Raw genomic sequence first — 18,507 nt, forward strand, 5'->3', positions numbered from 1 at the left:
CTCTCGCTCTCTCGCTCTCTCGCTCTCTCGCTCTCTCGCTCTCTCGCTCTCTCGCTCGCGCCAGATGCAGTCAACTCCATCTTGATATAATGCATGTAGTGGTAACCTTTATGTGAAAATGTACAAATCTACAATAGGATTAAACTTACCTTAATACATATACATTGTAGGTCAAATTAACTTCCTGGTGTGCTTGAACAGACAAAAAAAATGGCTATTTGTGGCATTGAGATGAAAAGTACATTTAGTTTTTCTTACAGGCACGGGAGAAAAGAAGCTGGAAAGCTGTTTTGTTATTGTCTTTATTTATCACTTAGAAGCATTCCCTTCATTTTTAACCAGGAAATTGATTTACATAAATAATTTTTCATTCAGCATTAAAACAATCTTTAGGTTAAAAATAGCAGTATTTTTAAATATATAGTGCAAACTTCTGTGGTCAAGTTCATAAGTCTTCGGTTCAGATGCATTTGCAGGAACATAGAGGCATTTATACCCATGTTTACCATGAATCAACAGCAGAATTAGTTTGGATTGCTTCAGTTAAATCAAGAACTCTTCATCACGACTATTACAATTATTGTCTTATCTTACAACAAATCTCAGGTTCTGCATAACTGCCCGTTCATCTCTATGGTAAAATAAGACGGTAAGATAAAAATCTAAAATATCCTCTAATTAAAATATTTCAGTTTAACTTTCAATAGTTCTCTTACTCTCTTATCCATGAGTTTTAAGTGCACCCAGTGTCTGGCTTAAGTGACTAAGGCACCTGAGAGCTTAGCTGCCTTCTCACCGGTATTGTGTGGCTTGTTGAGGAGGTCATTCACTCCCCTCACCAGGATGCCTTTACAAGTTCAGCTGGTGAGGTAGCACATTCAACACTGTCAGGTTTACTGGCCTCTAGAGAATCTGCCTCCATCAGATCTGTCCCTCTGAGCTCAAGAGCCCCGTCCTCCTCAGCACCTTGTCCACATTGGGGATCAGTTTTCCGCTGAAGTTCCACAGTTTGGTGTCAACGTGGAGCTGGTCCAGCTTCAGCTCTTTCCACAGAGGCTTGCGGGTGTGGATCATTCGACACAAGTCTGGTGGGACCTTGAACCGGTCCCCAAAAATCTGGAGTGGCTCATGCACTGAAATCTGCTCCACCGTTCTGTGATGCACACACACATTCACACACACACACACACACACACAGACAAACACAAAGCAATGTGTCATCACAGATTAGGACAACTGCATTCCATTTAGCACACCTACACCTAAATGATGGTGCATTTAGAGGTGCCAGAGGTCCACTTGTGCTACCCTGTTAGTAAAATGCCTTTCCATCCTGCTGAATATGTGACAATCAGAGAGTTATGGTCCTGATGGTGAAATGACTCATTCGCTTTTGAAACTCCCAAACTTTGTGGTGAACCTTTTACAGCAGGGGTCTTCAATGTTTTTCAGGCCTCCAAACTGATGGAGATACGGAGCGGGGACCCCCTACTATATATATTGTATAGTATTGTATTTTATATCAAACTCGGCATAGTGCCATGTATAAACCTAGATTTTCTCATCAATGCCTATGGACCTTGGAGGGATTTGAGACTAGTTTGATTAAACAGGTTTGTGTCTCCAAGTGACGCTGCAGCTTTGATGGCTTCATGCATTACATTACATTACGATCATTTGGCAGACGCTTTTATCCAAAGCGACTTACATTACAGTTACCACCCTTCGCAGAGGGGGATTGAGGGTTCGGTGCTTGCTCAGGCACCTCGGCAGGGGCTCGAACCGGCAACCCTCCGGTTCCCAAGCGGAAGCTCTACCCACTGAGCCACTGCCTCATAGATTCGTTTGACAGCACAGTAGATCAAATGACACACATTGGTAAAAGATGAAAGATAACATCTTCTGCCTCCATTTATCCGTTCACTACAATATTTTGGATTCATGTTAATGTGTATTTAAAGCAGTGGTCTCCAACCTTTTTGCCTCTGAGAGCTACTGTCCGAGAGCAACTCGTGTTTACATTATTGGTAACATTTATCCACATGGCTGATTCTCTACCCAAATCAAGCTGAATAAGCTTGTGAACATTTACAAAATGTCGATATCCAACACTCACATTTTGTATCATAATGCACTTCAATTCAGCAACATGAGTTGAGAAGTGCCACTCCACATACGCGTTCGCACCGTAAACGCACACACTTGTAATTCACATTTGTAAATTTTTTCAATTCCTTATGAAAACAGCATATTTGTTGCCCTTTATCGGGGCTATTTCAACAGCTTTACCAAGTGACGTGTTGTCAAATATACGTATTCTTTGAACCTTTTGCGAGCTACTCAGAAACGGCCGCGGAGCTACAGTTGGAGACCACTGATGTAAAGACATTTAAATATGTGGGGAAAAAAATTGGTTTGAAAAAAAACATTTAAAATAAAAAAGTATAAAAAATTGTCTACTCAACCACAAATTTCACCCCCTGTTGAAGACCCCTGTTTTACAGAGTAGAATATAAAAGGTAATTGGGTACAAGCCAGGACTGTGAATCATCCCAAGTAGAGCTTAAACATTCTTGAAGCAAAATAGAATATCCACAGGCTTCAGACCACACAGCGGGCTAAATGTGGATTGGGGCACCGTATCATGGCTGCCCTGTGCTGACCCCTCTGTAATGCACATGTGTGTTGTGATATGTAAAAGGGAGCAAGGGCAAAACAAATTTAAGTTGACGTGTTTGCATGTGATTTGACCAAATAAAGTTTCTTCTTCTTAATCACACTGGAAGTTCCGATTGCACACCCAGCCATTTGTGTAGAAGGAAGATCTCTTGGAATTGCATCTCTTGAGGTTTCTTCCTTTTTCTTTATACATTAAGGTGGACGAGGTCAGGAATTTTCCTGATTTTGTTGGTCTTTAAAGCCCTTTGAGACATTGTATGTCCTATTGGGCTATGAAAATAAAAGTGACTTGAGTTGCCTTGTAACTCTTTTACCCTCCTATGGTGATGAAAAGCCCCTTACCTTGGCCGAACTATCATCTTGTGAGGGTGATACACGTTTCTGTTCGGCTCCTCCCTGTAGATGTGCTCCAGAATATTAATACCCGGCACTCCATTCCACTGAGGCAGTTTAAACTTGCCACTTGGCTCAAAGTATATCTTGGGAAAGATATGGTTCTCAATGAGGAACACCCCTGTCTTCAGGATGGGAGGAATCATGTGTTGATGGACGCAGCATGAGAGTTAGAGGAAAAAGTGGAAACATTTGAATATTCATCATGTTTGGGCGTTAAATGAATCTTTCTCAAATTCAAACAGAAAGAGAGTTGGCTACCTTTGGGTGCTGCAGCTGAAGCTCATTCATGAGAGACATTAGGTTGTTGTGCTTGTACGGCATTATGATCTCATCGATGTCGTTCAACAGGACGTAGCGTGAGCGCTCCATGTTCCTGTAAGTACACTCATTTAGCGTTGTTAGCTGGCCAAAGTAGTGCAGTTCCCCACCGTGTTCAGAGAAACTCCAGCCATGAGATGGCTTGAGATGATGGTCAATGGGCCAAGGAACTATCTCCACAAAGCCCTCCTGACTGTAGCCCCGAAGCAGACGGTCAAGCTCTGGACCACAGCTGGTGTTGTAGATCACCACCCTGTTAACTCCCAGCAGCCTAGAGCAAAGTGAGGAACAAAGGTCAAAGCTACAAGCTTACTGATGAATACAATCACATATACAGCTCTACTCCTACAGCCCTGACAGCAACACCTATATTATACAGTATATTACTCCAGACCTGTGTATTTGCTCATTAATGTAACTGACCTGTACATCTCCAGGGTCTGTGCAAACTGAAGCACGTTGTTGTAATCTCCAAACAGGGTGGAAATGCAGACGGTGAAGTTAAAGTCAAAATGCTGTGCTTCATCCCCATTGGTCTTCTTGTTTCTTATGGGGAGGAAAGTGTGTTTCACTGCCTCTTTGTTAGGCACTAGTGTGACATGGGTGGCTCGGCACTTTTTGGGGATCTCACACAAGACATCAGTGGTGGTGTAAGGAAAGCCAAAGTTGTCAGAGTGTTGTAAAATCTTTGCTGGAGTGAAAGTATTTGATACATGGTCTTCACAGTAAAAAAGACAGTGTAGAGGCTGTATGGAGTCTCTCCTGAATATTCCAATGATGCGCACGTCCCAACTCTTCCTCCTCTGGTCCATGTAGGCTGACACCAGCATGTGCTTGGTTTGGTGGAGGGGTGTGATGGAATCCTCAGAGATTTTCACAAGGTGTCTGTTTATAGACCTGTGTGGGTTTGGGAAGAACCCATGTATGCTGGGGGGTTTCACCGAAATCACAAGGACAAGGACGAGGATAGTCAATAATAAGAGGAAGAAAAACTTCCCCCTGAGTTCTCTCCACTTGTCCATGCAGCAGTGCAGATAGATTCTCAGCCTGCAGCCAAGAGGGAATTATTATCATAGAGATTAGACTTCTAAAACTTCATGAACAAAGGGAACACTGTGATGGCTGGAAGCTGAGCTCTGTCGTCGTTACAACAGGCTTGACATGTTCCTGTGTGATCATTGAAGCTACATTTAATCATTCACATCTCATTGATTTCCTCTGTGAGGCACAACATTCTAAATAGGATCATTTTTGTCTATGTTTTTTGCAGCACCTGTCTGTTTGATGCAGAGGAAGTAACCTCATTTTCTGCATACGTTGAGACGTTCATAGTATGTTATAATCATATACATATACGGTATATATATACAGATGGTTCAATGCATTTTTGGTTAATATTATTAGAAAAAAGTAGAGTATACTTCTAAGACACCAACACAAACCAATGTTTCACCGATGTTCAGGGGGGAAGGAAAATTGCTTTTGTTATATTTTGTTACTCAAGAATGGGCTTAACCGGCTAAACAACACATGGAGTGTTAGTATCATATTGCTGCACTTCAATACATTCAAAAACTATTCACATCTGAGCTATAGGTATAAATGTGAAAAAAACCCAGTAAATAAGATCATCAATACATTTTAATATACAAATTCCTTTACAGAAATCACCATCATTTTAAAAAGTATTTTTCTTTCTGTCCTGGACAATCTACAATAACAATGACCACAGTAAAACATGTGTCCTGTTTTGTGATGGATTCAGCGGTAATAAACTCCAACTGGCAATTTAAATAACAGAAACATAACCATTGCCACTGACCTAATTCACCAGCTGGTTTTACATGTATCCATATTTCCTTTCACTTGTAATGCATTGTCTTCTAAGCCTTTTATTGTGAAAAACCAAACCTTCCATCCTTCTGCAACCCATATACCTGCATTTCCCTGAGGGCTGTTTAATAGTTATGTTGTTATTATGTCCCGTTATTGAACTGACTGGTAAGAACATCCTGTGCTCTTGGGAATCATAAGAAAGTAAGAAAATCCCTTTCACAGGCAACACTATCAAGGGACACAGAAGAAGGGACAAATCATATCTAGGTTATTTATTTAAGTTAGTGAGAGATGTGGTAAGAGTTGTTCCTGTCTAGTTCAGATGTGATTCCTGACGTCCACACGGGAAGTCTGACCACAAAGGCCTTTTCCTTTTACACTATGTATTACATCCAAGTGCAGGATTGAGACCCAGTGGTTAAAATCTATGCCACTGTTTAGGCCACTGAGAATGTTTACAAGTGTCAAAATCACATTCAGGGACGCTCCTTTTTTTGTGTGAAACATCCGTGAAGCCAACTTTACAAACCAAATAAGCCCATTATAGGTTCCAGTAACACTCTTTAGAAGAGCGCATGGTAGAGTAGGTACTGATTAAACAATTTTTTATAGGTGTGGAATGTATTCTTTGAGGCCAAGGTGTTATTTATAAAGATAAGGTTTATTGTGTATCATATACAACTCAACATGTTTTTCCAGCTGTTGTGATTTGGTTCAGCCAACAATCATGTGCAACGGACAGCCAGGGTTGCAGAAAAAAAATCATCAGTCAGGAAAGGTCCTTGCATTCTGCACCGTCACACTTTTGACTTCCTTTTACAACAACTGTTAAGTACTGATTTGGCTAAAAGTGTTGGTATCCTTCCAATAAAACACACACACACATACACACACACACACACACACACACACACAGTGAGGTCTTGGTGGCTCTGGATTCCCTACAAAACACACCTTACACTTTACCCATTGCTCTTTCAAGGTAGGGCTGAGGTGGGTGAAACCGTTTTGCATAGGAGCATCTTCTCTGACACAGAACTCGGCTGTTCTTTGTGACACTTTTTTTTATCCTGTAGAGAATAATACTCTCCAGGGAAGCTTTCCTATTGTGTACGCAGTAATAATTATGCAGCAATAATAATGTCCTGTAAAATTACATCAGCAACACTTCAAGTACCAACTGTGGTCCACATGTCGCTGCTTGGGAACCACTACTACCAACTTCTATGTGTATGTAATAAACAATCACAGGGTGGCATTATCATGATCACAACAAAGACATTCATTCCACTAATCTTCTTCATTTGTATTAATTCATCCCAAATAAACATTAGTGAAGGAAATGTAAAAATGAATAAGTAAGAAAAACGGAATAAAAACAAGAGGATGAAAGAAACTCAAATGAAAATGAAACTCACCGCTTTCATTAAATTCGATTAAACCTAAAAAGTGAGAAAACGAAATAAAGTAGTTATTCAAACAATTTATGTTGTGGTCACGACTTAATTACTTCATTGCCTCGATACTTCTGACGCGCTTTTATTGAATAACACACAGTTACTGAGTATCCGAACGTATAATACAGAAATACAAAAGCTTAAAAAGTTTGGACAGTAGTATCAGTAGAAAAGACAAAGATGAGATAAAAGTTTATTATCCCGAGGGAAATTAGCTTAAACGAATCCACCATCGACAGTCTTACTTATATTTCGGTGAGCAGCTGAAACAGGTACTGGACAGGTACTTGCACTAATATTATTAGAATTAGAGTCATCTCACTCATACCTCACGCAATGTTACAGCCGCAGCTTGGCTTCTTCGCTTCCTTTCCTGGTCGCAGGGCGGCTGCTAAATCTAACCGTCGATCAGCCCTCTGTGCGTGTGTGTCTGTTACCAGGGTGTGGACTAGAGCCAAGGCGGGCATAGTTCAGGCAAACCTCCCAGTAGATGTGTATTAAACGGCCATCAAGGACACGTTCTGCACAAGTTGTAGTCAAAGTAATTTATCTCGCCACATAAATTCATCTGAGCCTTGTTTCCATCTGCAGTGCCATGATTCATACAAAAGGGCAAATGCAGTGATACAATTAAGCGCTATATTACACATAACCACAGCACCTCACAGTTTATCAATCATCACATATATTCTGGTCTGGGTGTATACCACATATGCTCTTGTGCTACTACTCTCATACTTTTCTCAATAAACTATAAAAAATACTTTTCATATGGCCAATTACTTAAGTGCAAGTGGGTCATAAGTGGCCATAGGTCATAGTTCTAAAAGGAACACGCACGCACACACGCAAACACTCGCACGCACACACACACACACACACAAACACACACACACACACATACACACACACACACACACACACACACACACACTCTCCCACGGCCCTCCAAAATGGGGCGTATGTGATGGATTCCCTACAAAACACACCTTACACTTTACCCTTTGCTCTTTCAAGGTAGGGCTGAGGTGGGTGACACCGTTTTGCATAGGAGCATAGGAGAAACTCAAATGAAAATGAAAATGTCATATTCCATTAAACCTAAAAAGTGAGAAAACGAAACAGGTACTGGACAGGTACTTGCACTGATATGAATTGAATTAGAGTCATCTCACTCATACCTCCCACAGTGTTACAGCCGCAGCTTGGCTTCCTCGCTTCCTTTCCTCGCTTCCTTTCCTGGTCGCAGGGCGGCCGAAGAAGGTGACAATGAAGCGGTTACTAAGTCTGACCTTCGCTCTGACCGTTTCATTCACTCACTCTCTCTCTCTCTCTCTCTCTCTCTCTCTCTCTCTCTCTCTCTCTCTCTCTCTCTCTCTCTCTCTCCCCTCTGTGCGTGTGTGTCTGCTACCAGGGTGTAGACTAGAGCCAAGGCGGGCATAGTTCAGGCAAACCTCCCAGTAGATGTGTATTAAACACCCATCAAGGACACGTTCTGCACAAATAGTAGTCAAAGTAATTTATCTCGTCACATAAATTCATCTGAGCCTTGTTACCATTACACTATAACCATATACACTATTACACCATTAGCACTAGAATATTACACATAACCACAGCACCTCACAGTTTATCAAAATTATTCCTATTTACTATTACTTAAGTGCAATCTTGGGTCATAAATGGCCATAGCTCATAGTTCTAAAAGGAATATCAGATCTGTCCCTCTGAGCTCAACAGCCCCGTCCTCCTCAGCACCTTGTCCACATTGGGGATCAGTTTTCCGCTGAAGTTCCACAGTTTGGTGTCAACGTGGAGCTGGTCCAGCTTCAGCTCTTTCCGCAGAACATGGCGGGTGTGGATTATCCGACACAAGTCTGGTGGGACCTTGAACCGGTCCTCAAAAATCTGGAGCGGCTCATGCACTGAAGTCTGCTCCACCGCTCTGTGATGCACACACACATTCACACACACACACACACACACACAGACAAACACAAAGCAATGTGTCATCACAGATTAGGACAACTGCATTCCATTTAGCACACCTACACCTAAATGATGGTGCATTTAGAGGTGCCAGAGGTCCACTTGTGATACCCTGTTAGTAAAATGCCTTTCCAGCCTGCTAAATATGTGACAATCAGAGAGTTATGGTCCTGATGGTTAAATGACTAATTTCTTCTACTTTGAAACTTCCAAACTTTGTGGTGAATCTTTAACAGAGTAAAATATATTAGGTAATTGGGTACAATCCAGGAATGTGAATCATCCCTAGTAGAGCTACAGCATTCTTGAAGCAAATGCTGAATATCAACAGGCTTCAGACCACACAGCGGGCTAAATAGAATAGAGAATAGAATAGAATCTTCATTGGGTCAGATCACCGGGCAAACACGGCAATCTGAAATTTGTCTTGTGTGCCCTCTTACACACACACACATGCTTTTTTACAGAGGGGTCAGCGCACGGCAGCCATGACACGGCGCCCGTGGAGCAGTGTTGGGGGTTCTGTGCCTTGCTCAAGGGCACCTCGGCAGTGCCCTGGAGGCAAACTGGCAACTCTCCAGCTGCCAGTCCACTTTCTTGGTCCATACAGGACTTGAACCGGTGGCCCTCCGGTTGCCAAGCTGAGTCCCTATGAACTGAGCTACTGCCTCGGATTCTGTGAGACTATATGAAGTACCCTTGTGGGAGGAAAACATTCTTAAGTTGAGTCATTAGGAGAGTCATTAGTAGGACTGCACTGTACTCTGCTTTTATCATCTCTGTCTCTCTCTCCCCCTCGTCTCTGTCTTGCATGCTATCACCTATTGCATGACTGTTTGTGGTTACTGCTTTGCATGCCTTTTTTGTACCTTTGTATAGGAAGGTTGGGGTGGCAGTAGCTCAGTCCATAGGGTACTTGACTTGGGAACCAGAGGGTCCCCGGTTCAAGTCCCTGTATGGACCAAGAAAGTGGACTGGCAGCTGGACAGTTGCCAGTGCAAGGCACCGAACCCGAATTTTCCTGATTTTGTTGGTCTTTAAAGCCCTTTGAGACATTGTATGTCCTATTGGGCTATGAAAATAAAAGTGACTTGAGTTGCCTTGTAACTCTTTTACCCTCCTATGGTGATGAAAAGCCCCTTACCTTGGCCGAACTATCATCTTGTGAGGGTGATACACGTTTCTGTTCGGCTCCTCCCTGTAGATGTGCTCCAGAATATTAATACCCGGCACTCCATTCCACTGAGGCAGTTTAAACTTGCCACTTGGCTCAAAGTATATCTTCGGAAAGATATGGTTCTCAATGAGGAACACCCCTGTCTTCAGGATGGGAGGAATCATGTGTTGAAGGACGCAGCATGAGAGTTGTAGAAAAAAGTAGAAACATTTGAATATTCATCATGTCTGGGTATTAAATGAATCTTTCTCAAATTCAAACAGAAAGAGAGTTGGCTACCTTTGGGTGCTGCAGCTGAAGCTCATCCATGAGAGACATTAGGTTGTTGTGCTTGTACGGCATTATGATCTCATCGATGTCGTTCAACAGGACGTAGCGTGAGCGCTCCATGTTCCTGTAAGTACACTCATTTAGCGTTGTTAGCTGGCCAAAGTAGTGCAGTTCCCCACCGTGTTCAGAGAAACTCCAGCCATGAGATGGCTTGAGATGATGGTCAATGGGCCAAGGAACTATCTCCACAAAGCCCTCCTGACTGTAGCCCCGAAGCAGACGGTCAAGCTCTGGACCACAGCTGGTGTTGTAGATCACCACCCTGTTAACTCCCAGCAGCCTAGAGCAAAGTGAGGAACAAAGGTCAAAGCTACAAGCTTACTGATGAATACAATCACAGCTCTAGTCCTACAGCCCTGACAGCAACACCTATATTATACAGTATATTACTCCAGACTACTCTAGCCCTGCAATAAATCACACATTTGTGAGTCTTATAATGTTCAGACTTTGCCAAGACAAGGTAATTCCACTCTCTTTGTGTTTGTTGCTGTGAATGTGTTCACCCCTTGTGTATTTGCTCAGTAATGTAACTGACCTGTACATCTCCAGGGTCTGTGCGACCTGAAGCACGTTGTTGTAATCTCCAAACAGGCTGGAAATGCAGACAGTGAAGTTAAAGTCAAAATGCTGTGCTTCATCCCCATTGGTCTTCTGGTTTCTTATGGGGAGGAAAGTGTGTTTCACTGCCTCTTTGTTAGGCACTAGTGTGACATGGGTGGCTCGGCACTTTTTGGGGATCTCACACAAGACATCAGTGGTGGTGTAAGGAAAGCCAAAGTTGTCAGAGTGTTGTAAAATATTTGCTGGAGTGAAAGTATTTGATACATGGTCTTCACAGTAAAAAAGACAGTGTAGAGGCTGTATGGAGTCTCTCCTGAATATTCCAATGATGCGCACATCCCAACTCTTCCTCCTCTGGTCCATGTAGGCTGACACCAGCATGTGCTTGGTTTGGTGGAGGGGTGTGATGGAATCCTCAGAGATTTTCACGAGGTGTCTGTTTATAGACCTGTGTGGGTTTGGGAAGAACCCATGTATGCTGGGGGGTTTCACCGAAATCACAAGGACAAGGACGAGGATAGTCAATAATAAGAGGAAGAAAAACTTCCCCCTGAGTTCTCTCCACTTGTCCATGCAGCAGTGAAGATAGATTCCCAACCTGCAGCACAAGAAGGAATTATCATCACAGAGATTAGACTTCCAAAACTTCATGAACAAAGGGCACACTGTGATGGCTGGAAGCTGAGCTCAGTTGTCGTTACAACAGGCTTGACATGTTCCTGTGTGATCATTGAAGCTACGTTTAATCTTTCACATCTCATTTCCTGATTTCCTTTGTGAAGCACAACATTCTAAATAGGATCACTTGTGTTTTTTGCATCACCTGTCTGTTTGATGCGAGATGAAGTAACCTCATTTTCTGCATACGTTGAGACGTTCATAGTATGTTATAATCATATACATATACGGTATATATATACAGATGGTTCAATGCATTTTTGGTTAATATTATTAGAAAAAAGTAGAGTATACTTCTAAGACACCAACACAAACCAATGTTCCGATGTCTCGGGGGGTAAGGAAAATGGTCTTGCTTTTGCTATATTGTAATACTCAAGAATGGGCTTAACCGGTTGAACAACACATGGAGTGTTAGTATCATATTGCTGCACTTCATTACATTCAAACACTATTCACATCTGAGCTATAGGTATAAATGTGAAAAAAACCCAGTAAATAAGATCATCAATACATTTTAATATACAAATTCCTTTACAGAAATCACCATCATTTTAAAAAGTATTTTTCTTTCTGTCCTGGACAATCTACAATAACAATGACCACAGTAAAACATGTGTCCTGTTTTAGTTTTGTGATGGATTCAGCGGTAATAAACTCCAACTGCCAATTTAAATTTCAGGAACATAACCATTGCCACTGACCTAATTCACTAGCTGGTTTTTTTATGTATCCATATTTCCTTTCACTTGTAATGCATTGTCTTCTAAGCCTTTTATTGTGAAAAACCAAAACTTCCACCCTTCTGTAACCCATTACCTGCATTTCCCAATGCCAATGAACTGCTTTAGTATATAAAAGCAGTGATAACCCAAGATGAACTTTTTCTGAGGGCTGTCTAAAAGATATGTTGTTATTATGTCCCGCTATTGAACTGACCGGTAACAACATCCTGTGCTCTGGGGAATCAAAGGAAAGTAAGAAAATCCTTTTAACAGGCAACACTATCAAGGGACACAAAAGAAGGGACAAATCATATCTAGGCTATTTATTTAATTTAGTGAGAGATGTGGTAAGAGTTGTTCCTGTCTTGTTTAGATGTGATTCCTGACGTCCACACGGAGAAGATAGAGAGAGAGAGAGAGAGAGAGAGAGAGAGAGAGAGAGAGAGAGAGAGAGATGGGGGGGGGACAAACAAACAGGAAAGAAAAGATCCAGAAAGAGGATAGCACACCCCGAAACCCCACCCAACCACACAGTCACACAACCCCGCATTCACACAACCCCGTCCTGGACTACCTGAAATGCAAAATATAATGATAAAATAAAATAAAAAGGAAACGATCTGTTTTCTGGTAATCAGCCACTGGTCTGGCATAGCCTGTAGATCTGTGAAATAGGAGAGAAAAGGTTGCCATCTCTGATAGAATTTATCAGTGTGGTTCCTCATAGTGCATTTGATTTTCTCGAGTCTAAGAAAGTACATTGTATCCTTAAGCCATTTGCCAAGCAAAGAGGTGAACATGATGATTTCCTTTTGTGGGGTGTTAAAACGGTGTAGGTCATACGGAGTACCAAAGATGGCAATATAAGGGGAGAGTTGAATTTGTATTCCCAATATGGTGGACAGTATGCTGAAGTAACCCGCCTAGTAGTTTATATTTAATTTCCTTGAAATGTGCTTATCATGCTCAGACCCTTGTTTGTTCAAATATACCAACTGACAGTTGCAACATAAGTGTCCATGGATCATGATATACCTTTCCAAATAACAACCATGTTTATACTGCTGCCCCTCTTATGCTGGAATGGATTTAGGAGTAATCTTGGGTGTTCCAAACCATAAATCATCATCAATCATATAAATGAATCATATCATTAATCCACAACACAGCTCAAAGGGCACAAGACTCTATTTATACATGGATTACATCCAAGTGCAGGATTGAGACCCAGTGGTTAAAATCTATGCCACCAGATTGTAATCTCTCCTATTTGCAGTACTGAAGCAATTTGGCTTTGGAAACAAATTCAGCAGCTGGATCAGATTATTATACTCATCACCTCAGGCCAGTGTCCACACAAACAATATTCATGCAGACTACTTCACACTACAACAAAGATAAATTCAGTGGGGGGTCTCGCCCTGCCAAATCTCCAATCCTATTACTGAGCTTTCCACATCGACAAACTTTGCTACTGGGTGAATTCCCCTGAGCTACCTTGGTGCAGGCTTGAAGCCCAATCGTGCTCCTTCCCTTCCTCCGCCACTGCCCAGATCTACTCGTCCCTCCCAACCAAGATCTCCCAATTCACCAAGAACCCTGTTGTTCCTAATACTCTAATGATTTGGTACCAATTCAGGAAACACTTTAAATTCGTAAACGCCAAACTCCATCTGGACATAGACTGGTGGGACGAAGTCATACGCAATCTGCATACTGCCTCATCCTGTGCCCGTCTCACTCTCATCCAGTTCAAGGTCATGCGCAGGGTCCACTTCTCTAAATCCAGATTGGCCGAAATGTACACAGACGTAGATGACAAATGTAATAGATGTTTGATGCCTCACTGTAACTTAAACCGCATGCAAAAAAAACGAAAATCTATGCCACTATTTAGGCCACTGAGAATGTTTACAAGTGTCAAAATCACATTCAGGGACGCTCCTTTTTTGTGTGAAACATCCGTAAAGCCAACTTTACAAACCAAATAAGCCCATTATAGGTTCCAGTAACACTCTTTACAAGAGTGCATGGTAGAGTAGGTACTGATTAAACAATTGTTTATGGGTGTGGAATGTACTTTGAGGCCAAGGTGTTATTTATATAGATAAGGTTTATTGTGTATCATATACAACTCAACATCATTTCCCAGCTGTTGTGAGAAACTGTGACGATACATTCAACAACTCCCTGCACATCCACCACTGTCTGATTTGGTTCAGCCAACAATCATGTGCAACGGACAGCCAGGATTACAGAAAAAAAATCATTCAGGAGTTTTACACGTCCCGAGTCAGGAAATGTCCTTGCACTCTGCACCGTCACATTTTTGTCTTCTTTTTACAACAACTGTTAAGTACTGATGTGGCTAAAAGTGTTGGTATCCTTCCAATAAAACACACACACACACACATATTCTCTGAAATCAATGGACACTGGAAAATAAGGGGAACTGGAAAATAAGGGGAACTGGAAAATAAGGGGAACTGGAAAATAAGTGCGACTTTTCAGCCACCAGTTGACCTCCTGTTGCTACACACAGTGAGGTCTTGGTAGCTCTCACTGCTCTCTCTCTATGTAATGGATTCCCTACCAAACACACCTTACACTTTACCCATTGCTCTTTCAAGGTAGGGCTGAAACCTGCCACTCAACAGCTGGTTGTTCTGGTTTGGGTGGGTGAGTAGCTCTCACATGTATTACACTGGGACTATAACACCATGGAAGCTTGATTTCATTCAATGCCAGGTAACATTGGCTTTTGGCCAGTATTGTATCATCCGAGACTTGCCCCATCAACTATTGCTGCTGAATAACCTGTTTGCATGTTTGATTAGGATCTTAAGACAGGTTATTTGCTTCTTGATGGGCAGGTAGACTCTGTAGACCAGGGGTCCCCAAACTTTTTCCTGTGAGGGCCACATAACTTTTCCCTTCTCTGATGGGTGCCTAGGTCAAATTCTTTCGTCTTCTGCTGCAGCTGAGCATATACATTACCCCCGATTTCTTCAATGCGTCTGGTGATTGTACTCGCCGACAGACTCACGGCATTAAAGACATTTTTCTTCTCGGGAAACACCTCCTCCACGACAGCATTCAAACATTTCTTGACAAACCTGTCCATCAGTGAAAGGTTTACCGCTGCCTGCTATCAGTTGAGCAACCCGAAAGCTGGCCCGATCGGATGACTGGTTCAGCTGAGCTTGGCGTACAAATGTATTCTGCTGAGCTAACAGTCCACTTTTTAGCTTTGAGAGTTTGCCTGCTCGCATTTGGCCTTGCAAGCTATCATACTTGTCTTTGTGACGGGATTCATAGTGTCGGCGCAGATTGTATTCTTTGAATACCGCCACCGCCTCTTGACAGATGAGACAAACAGCCTTTTCTTTGCATTGAACAAAAAAATAATCGTTTGACCACTGCAGGTTAAATACCCTGCATTCTGAATACATTTTTCTCTTACCTAACCTTTTCGCCATTTTTCCGTTCTATTTGACAGGGGCGAGTCTAGGATTCGCGTGGCTAGACTGAAAAAAAAATCATAATGCGTCTCTGGTATTGTTCAGGGGGCCGTAGTTTGGGGACCACTGCTGTAGACAGTTGTCTCCCTTGTGCCCAGTTCTGAGGTTTCTTCATGGAAAATGGGTACGAAGGGTAGAATGTCTTCATTACCTTGTAGGTGGGTTCAAATGTGCCTTTGAAATGCAATACATAACAGCTGGTTGTTCTGTGTGGCGGTTTTGCCACAGAAAATGAAGAAGTGGACGGTCTTTGATAAACAGTCTGATCTGGTTGAACACACCAATCAAGAAAGTAAGAACAACTGAAAAGTTAGACGACTCACTGGACACAGTAACCTCTTAGGGAGAGAGGTCTTTGACATATCTACCACATCTACCATTTTTTGCATGTTCTGGATTATATGCCATATGATTATATGATTACATGCCAGTTGCCTCTCTGTGCCTCTCTGTGCAATTGGATAATGTCTCTCTTTTTGCTGTCAATACATAGCACTGGATTCCGTTTCCATTTAACAGAGCAACCAAAAATGCTCCTAATTACAAAGTTTCACAACATCAGTGACAGTAATTAGGACGGAATTTCTGAAAAAATAATTATGTCCTGTAAAATTAGTACCAACTGTGGTCCACATGTTGCTCTTCTTCTTTTGTATTAATGTATCCCAAATAAACATTAGTGAAGGAAATGTAAAAATTAATAAGTAATAAAAACGGAATAAAAACAAGAGGATGAAAGAAACTGAGATGAAAGAAGTGAGAAAACTAAATAAAGTAGTTATTCAAACTATTTATGTTGTGGTCACGTCTTAATTATTTTATTGCCTCGATACATCGATGACGCTCTTTTACTGAATAACACACAGTTACTGAGTATCTGGACGTATAATACAAAAATACAGAAGCGTAAGTAAGTAAGGACAGTGGTAAGCCTTAACGAATCCACCATCGACAGTATTATGTGTATTATCTGGACAGGTACTTGCAGTAATATTATAAGAATTAGAGTAATCTCACTCATACCTCACGCAATGTTACAGCCGCAGCTTGGCTTCCTCGTTTCCATTCCTGGTCTCTCTCTCTCTCTCTCTCTCTCTCTCTCTCTCTACGCTCTGTGCGTCTGCGTCTGTTACCAGGGTGCAGACTAGAGCCAAGGCGGTGGATGTGTATTAAACGCCCATCAAGGACACGTTCTGCACAAGTTGGAACGTGTTATGTGGTCTATCTATCCGCTGTCCAAGTTGTTATATCTCCTCACATAAATTCAGCACGTTTGATCACATGGACCCGGTAAACAACCCGTATTGGTCTTACACTCAGGGCTGTAAAGTAAATATGTTGACAAAGCCAGAGTCGCACCTGTCTCCTTTGATGGATTGTGTTCACCACGTTGGCAGTGCAATTTTTGAGAGCACTTGCAAAGGTTTCTGTTAGGTGCCATTGACAGCCACAGCTGCGTTTGTAATAACTTTTAACTTTAGACTTATATTAATTATAATTATATTGGTCACATACATTATACACAGTACAAACAGCAGCGGCATGTTATACCGCAAAGTCAAGGAAAGAATACATTAGATAAGAAGAGAAAAGTACAATGTAAACAACCATGCAAGTAGTCGTTTGAAGTCATCATAGTAGTTATTATAAGTGAAGAATGAATGTTGATGTGCCCTGGCATAGTTCTGAGTAGGGATCGGAAAAGCGTGAGGTAAGAGGCTTCTCCTCATCCTCACCCATCAATCTATCAATTTCATTTGTTCCAATTATTTGAGATATTTCTACAGCACGAAACAGATGGTGAAATTCTGCTGTGAGTAATGTGATTGATTCATAGAAGATACATTATGCAGTGATCACAGAGGGTTCATTGTTTTGTCTCTCTCCCATTGTTAACCCTTAAACTTCCTCTTAGATTAAGCCAGCAGCGTGTTTTGCATAGAAAAGAGCTCAGAATAACGCCATGCAAGAACAAATAAAAAAATGTTTGATGACGTCAGCTTGATCATGCAGTTATGTGGTCTATCTATCTGCTATATACAGCTTGGGTGTCTTGTGTTTATATTGTGGCAGGATGCCATCAACTTTATCTTTCTCCTTGACGTGTGTATTGCTGTGAAATGAACAAGGTTGTCAACTCTTGCCGACACTGAAGTGTTGAATTATTTCAGGCTGCTGCTCAACCTCACCTCATTCTGATAGCAGAAAGTGCCAGGAATGGTTGACTTTTGCTGATACATTAAATGAAAGCTAAAAAAGATGTTGTTTTTCTGTCTGAAGAAAGAATTATAAGAGAAATATTAAAGTGTGTGCATGTTTGACTGCATGTTTGTTAAATTGCCATTAGCAGACTCTTTTAAACAAAGCGCTAGCCTGAAGCAAACAACCGAGTGAGTGCCAAGAAGCTAAATACCATACATACAGGTACCATACATACGAAATGTGTGTGTGTATGTGTGTTTGTGTCCCTAATATCCCTAATTGATGTCTCAGTGCTGTTCCCGCCCACTCATATACATACATTGGCTATTATTTTCTTTTTGTAAACACACACTTTTAATTAACTTGTATATTCAACACTTTAGTTTGTTCAGTTAAATTTGCTTAGGTTTGCTTAATGTTCTAGTTTCTGACATTATCTTCTTTTGAGTTACTGGTGTTGCTGCTGTTACTGCTGCTGATGGGTCATTGGGGTCACATGAGCCCAAGGAACCAGTCTCTTCAGTCATTTCAAGGAAGTACTGCCTCACTTCTCTGTCTGCTTCAGTTCTTTATATTTATGTAAGATGAGTTGTAGATTGTCTTTTGGTTTGCTATTTGTTTGTTGTTTGTGTTAT

The 18,507-nt window shown here is 41.6% G+C and overlaps 2 protein-coding genes across 5 annotated transcripts; both read right to left on the reverse strand.

Moving 5' to 3' along the window:
* Positions 1–309: 309 nt before the first annotated feature.
* LOC143006300 (beta-1,4-galactosyltransferase galt-1-like) lies at positions 310–7,928 on the reverse strand. Of its 3 annotated transcripts, XM_076157683.1 has the most exons (6): positions 7,015–7,095; positions 6,648–6,671; positions 3,817–4,440; positions 3,334–3,664; positions 3,022–3,197; positions 310–1,153 (listed from the first exon to the last, which is right to left on the reverse strand). In XM_076157683.1, exons 3-6 carry the CDS (start codon positions 4,413–4,415, stop codon positions 922–924), a joined length of 1,338 nt encoding a protein of 445 aa, XP_076013798.1. In that variant the 5' UTR covers positions 4,416–4,440; positions 6,648–6,671; positions 7,015–7,095; the 3' UTR covers positions 310–921. The 3 variants fall into 3 exon arrangements, with proteins under 3 accessions (XP_076013798.1, XP_076013800.1, XP_076013799.1); XM_076157685.1 differs by lacking the exons at positions 6,648–6,671; positions 7,015–7,095 and adding an exon at positions 7,868–7,928; XM_076157684.1 differs by lacking the exon at positions 6,648–6,671.
* LOC143006299 (beta-1,4-galactosyltransferase galt-1-like) lies at positions 7,217–16,828 on the reverse strand. 2 transcript variants are annotated; one of them, XR_012964244.1, is made up of 6 exons: positions 16,694–16,828; positions 10,721–11,344; positions 10,132–10,462; positions 9,820–9,995; positions 8,283–8,631; positions 7,217–7,323 (listed from the first exon to the last, which is right to left on the reverse strand). XR_012964244.1 is itself a non-coding variant. In XM_076157682.1 (5 exons), the coding sequence occupies exons 2-5, from the start codon at positions 11,317–11,319 to the stop codon at positions 8,400–8,402; spliced, it is 1,338 nt and encodes a 445-aa protein (XP_076013797.1). In that variant the 5' UTR covers positions 11,320–11,344; positions 16,694–16,828; the 3' UTR covers positions 7,217–8,399. The 2 variants fall into 2 exon arrangements, 1 of the variants encoding a protein (XP_076013797.1); XM_076157682.1 differs by having other exon boundaries at positions 7,217–8,631.
* Positions 16,829–18,507: the final 1,679 nt, after the last annotated feature.

Source organism: Genypterus blacodes, unplaced genomic scaffold, assembly GCF_046128005.1.
Source record: "Genypterus blacodes isolate CSIRO-AG114 ecotype Tasmania unplaced genomic scaffold, CSIRO-AGI_Gbla_v1 ptg000073l_1, whole genome shotgun sequence".
Classification (NCBI taxonomy): Eukaryota; Metazoa; Chordata; class Actinopteri; order Ophidiiformes; family Ophidiidae; genus Genypterus; species Genypterus blacodes.

Excerpts from the sequence above, each read along its gene's own strand:
- LOC143006299 (XM_076157682.1), bottom strand. The coding sequence starts at position 11,319 with ATGGACAAGTGGAGAGAACTCAGGGGGAAGTTTTTCTTCCTCTTATTA. Across the intron at positions 10,463-10,720 it reads CAGACCCTGGAGATGTACAG|GCTGCTGGGAGTTAACAGGG; the intron begins GTCAGTTACATT and ends ACTTTGCTCTAG. Across the intron at positions 8,632-9,819 it reads AAGATGATAGTTCGGCCAAG|AGCGGTGGAGCAGACTTCAG; the intron begins GTAAGGGGCTTT and ends TGTGCATCACAG.
- LOC143006300 (XM_076157685.1), bottom strand. The coding sequence starts at position 4,415 with ATGGACAAGTGGAGAGAACTCAGGGGGAAGTTTTTCTTCCTCTTATTA. Across the intron at positions 3,665-3,816 it reads CAGACCCTGGAGATGTACAG|GCTGCTGGGAGTTAACAGGG; the intron begins GTCAGTTACATT and ends ACTTTGCTCTAG. Across the intron at positions 1,154-3,021 it reads AAGATGATAGTTCGGCCAAG|AACGGTGGAGCAGATTTCAG; the intron begins GTAAGGGGCTTT and ends TGTGCATCACAG.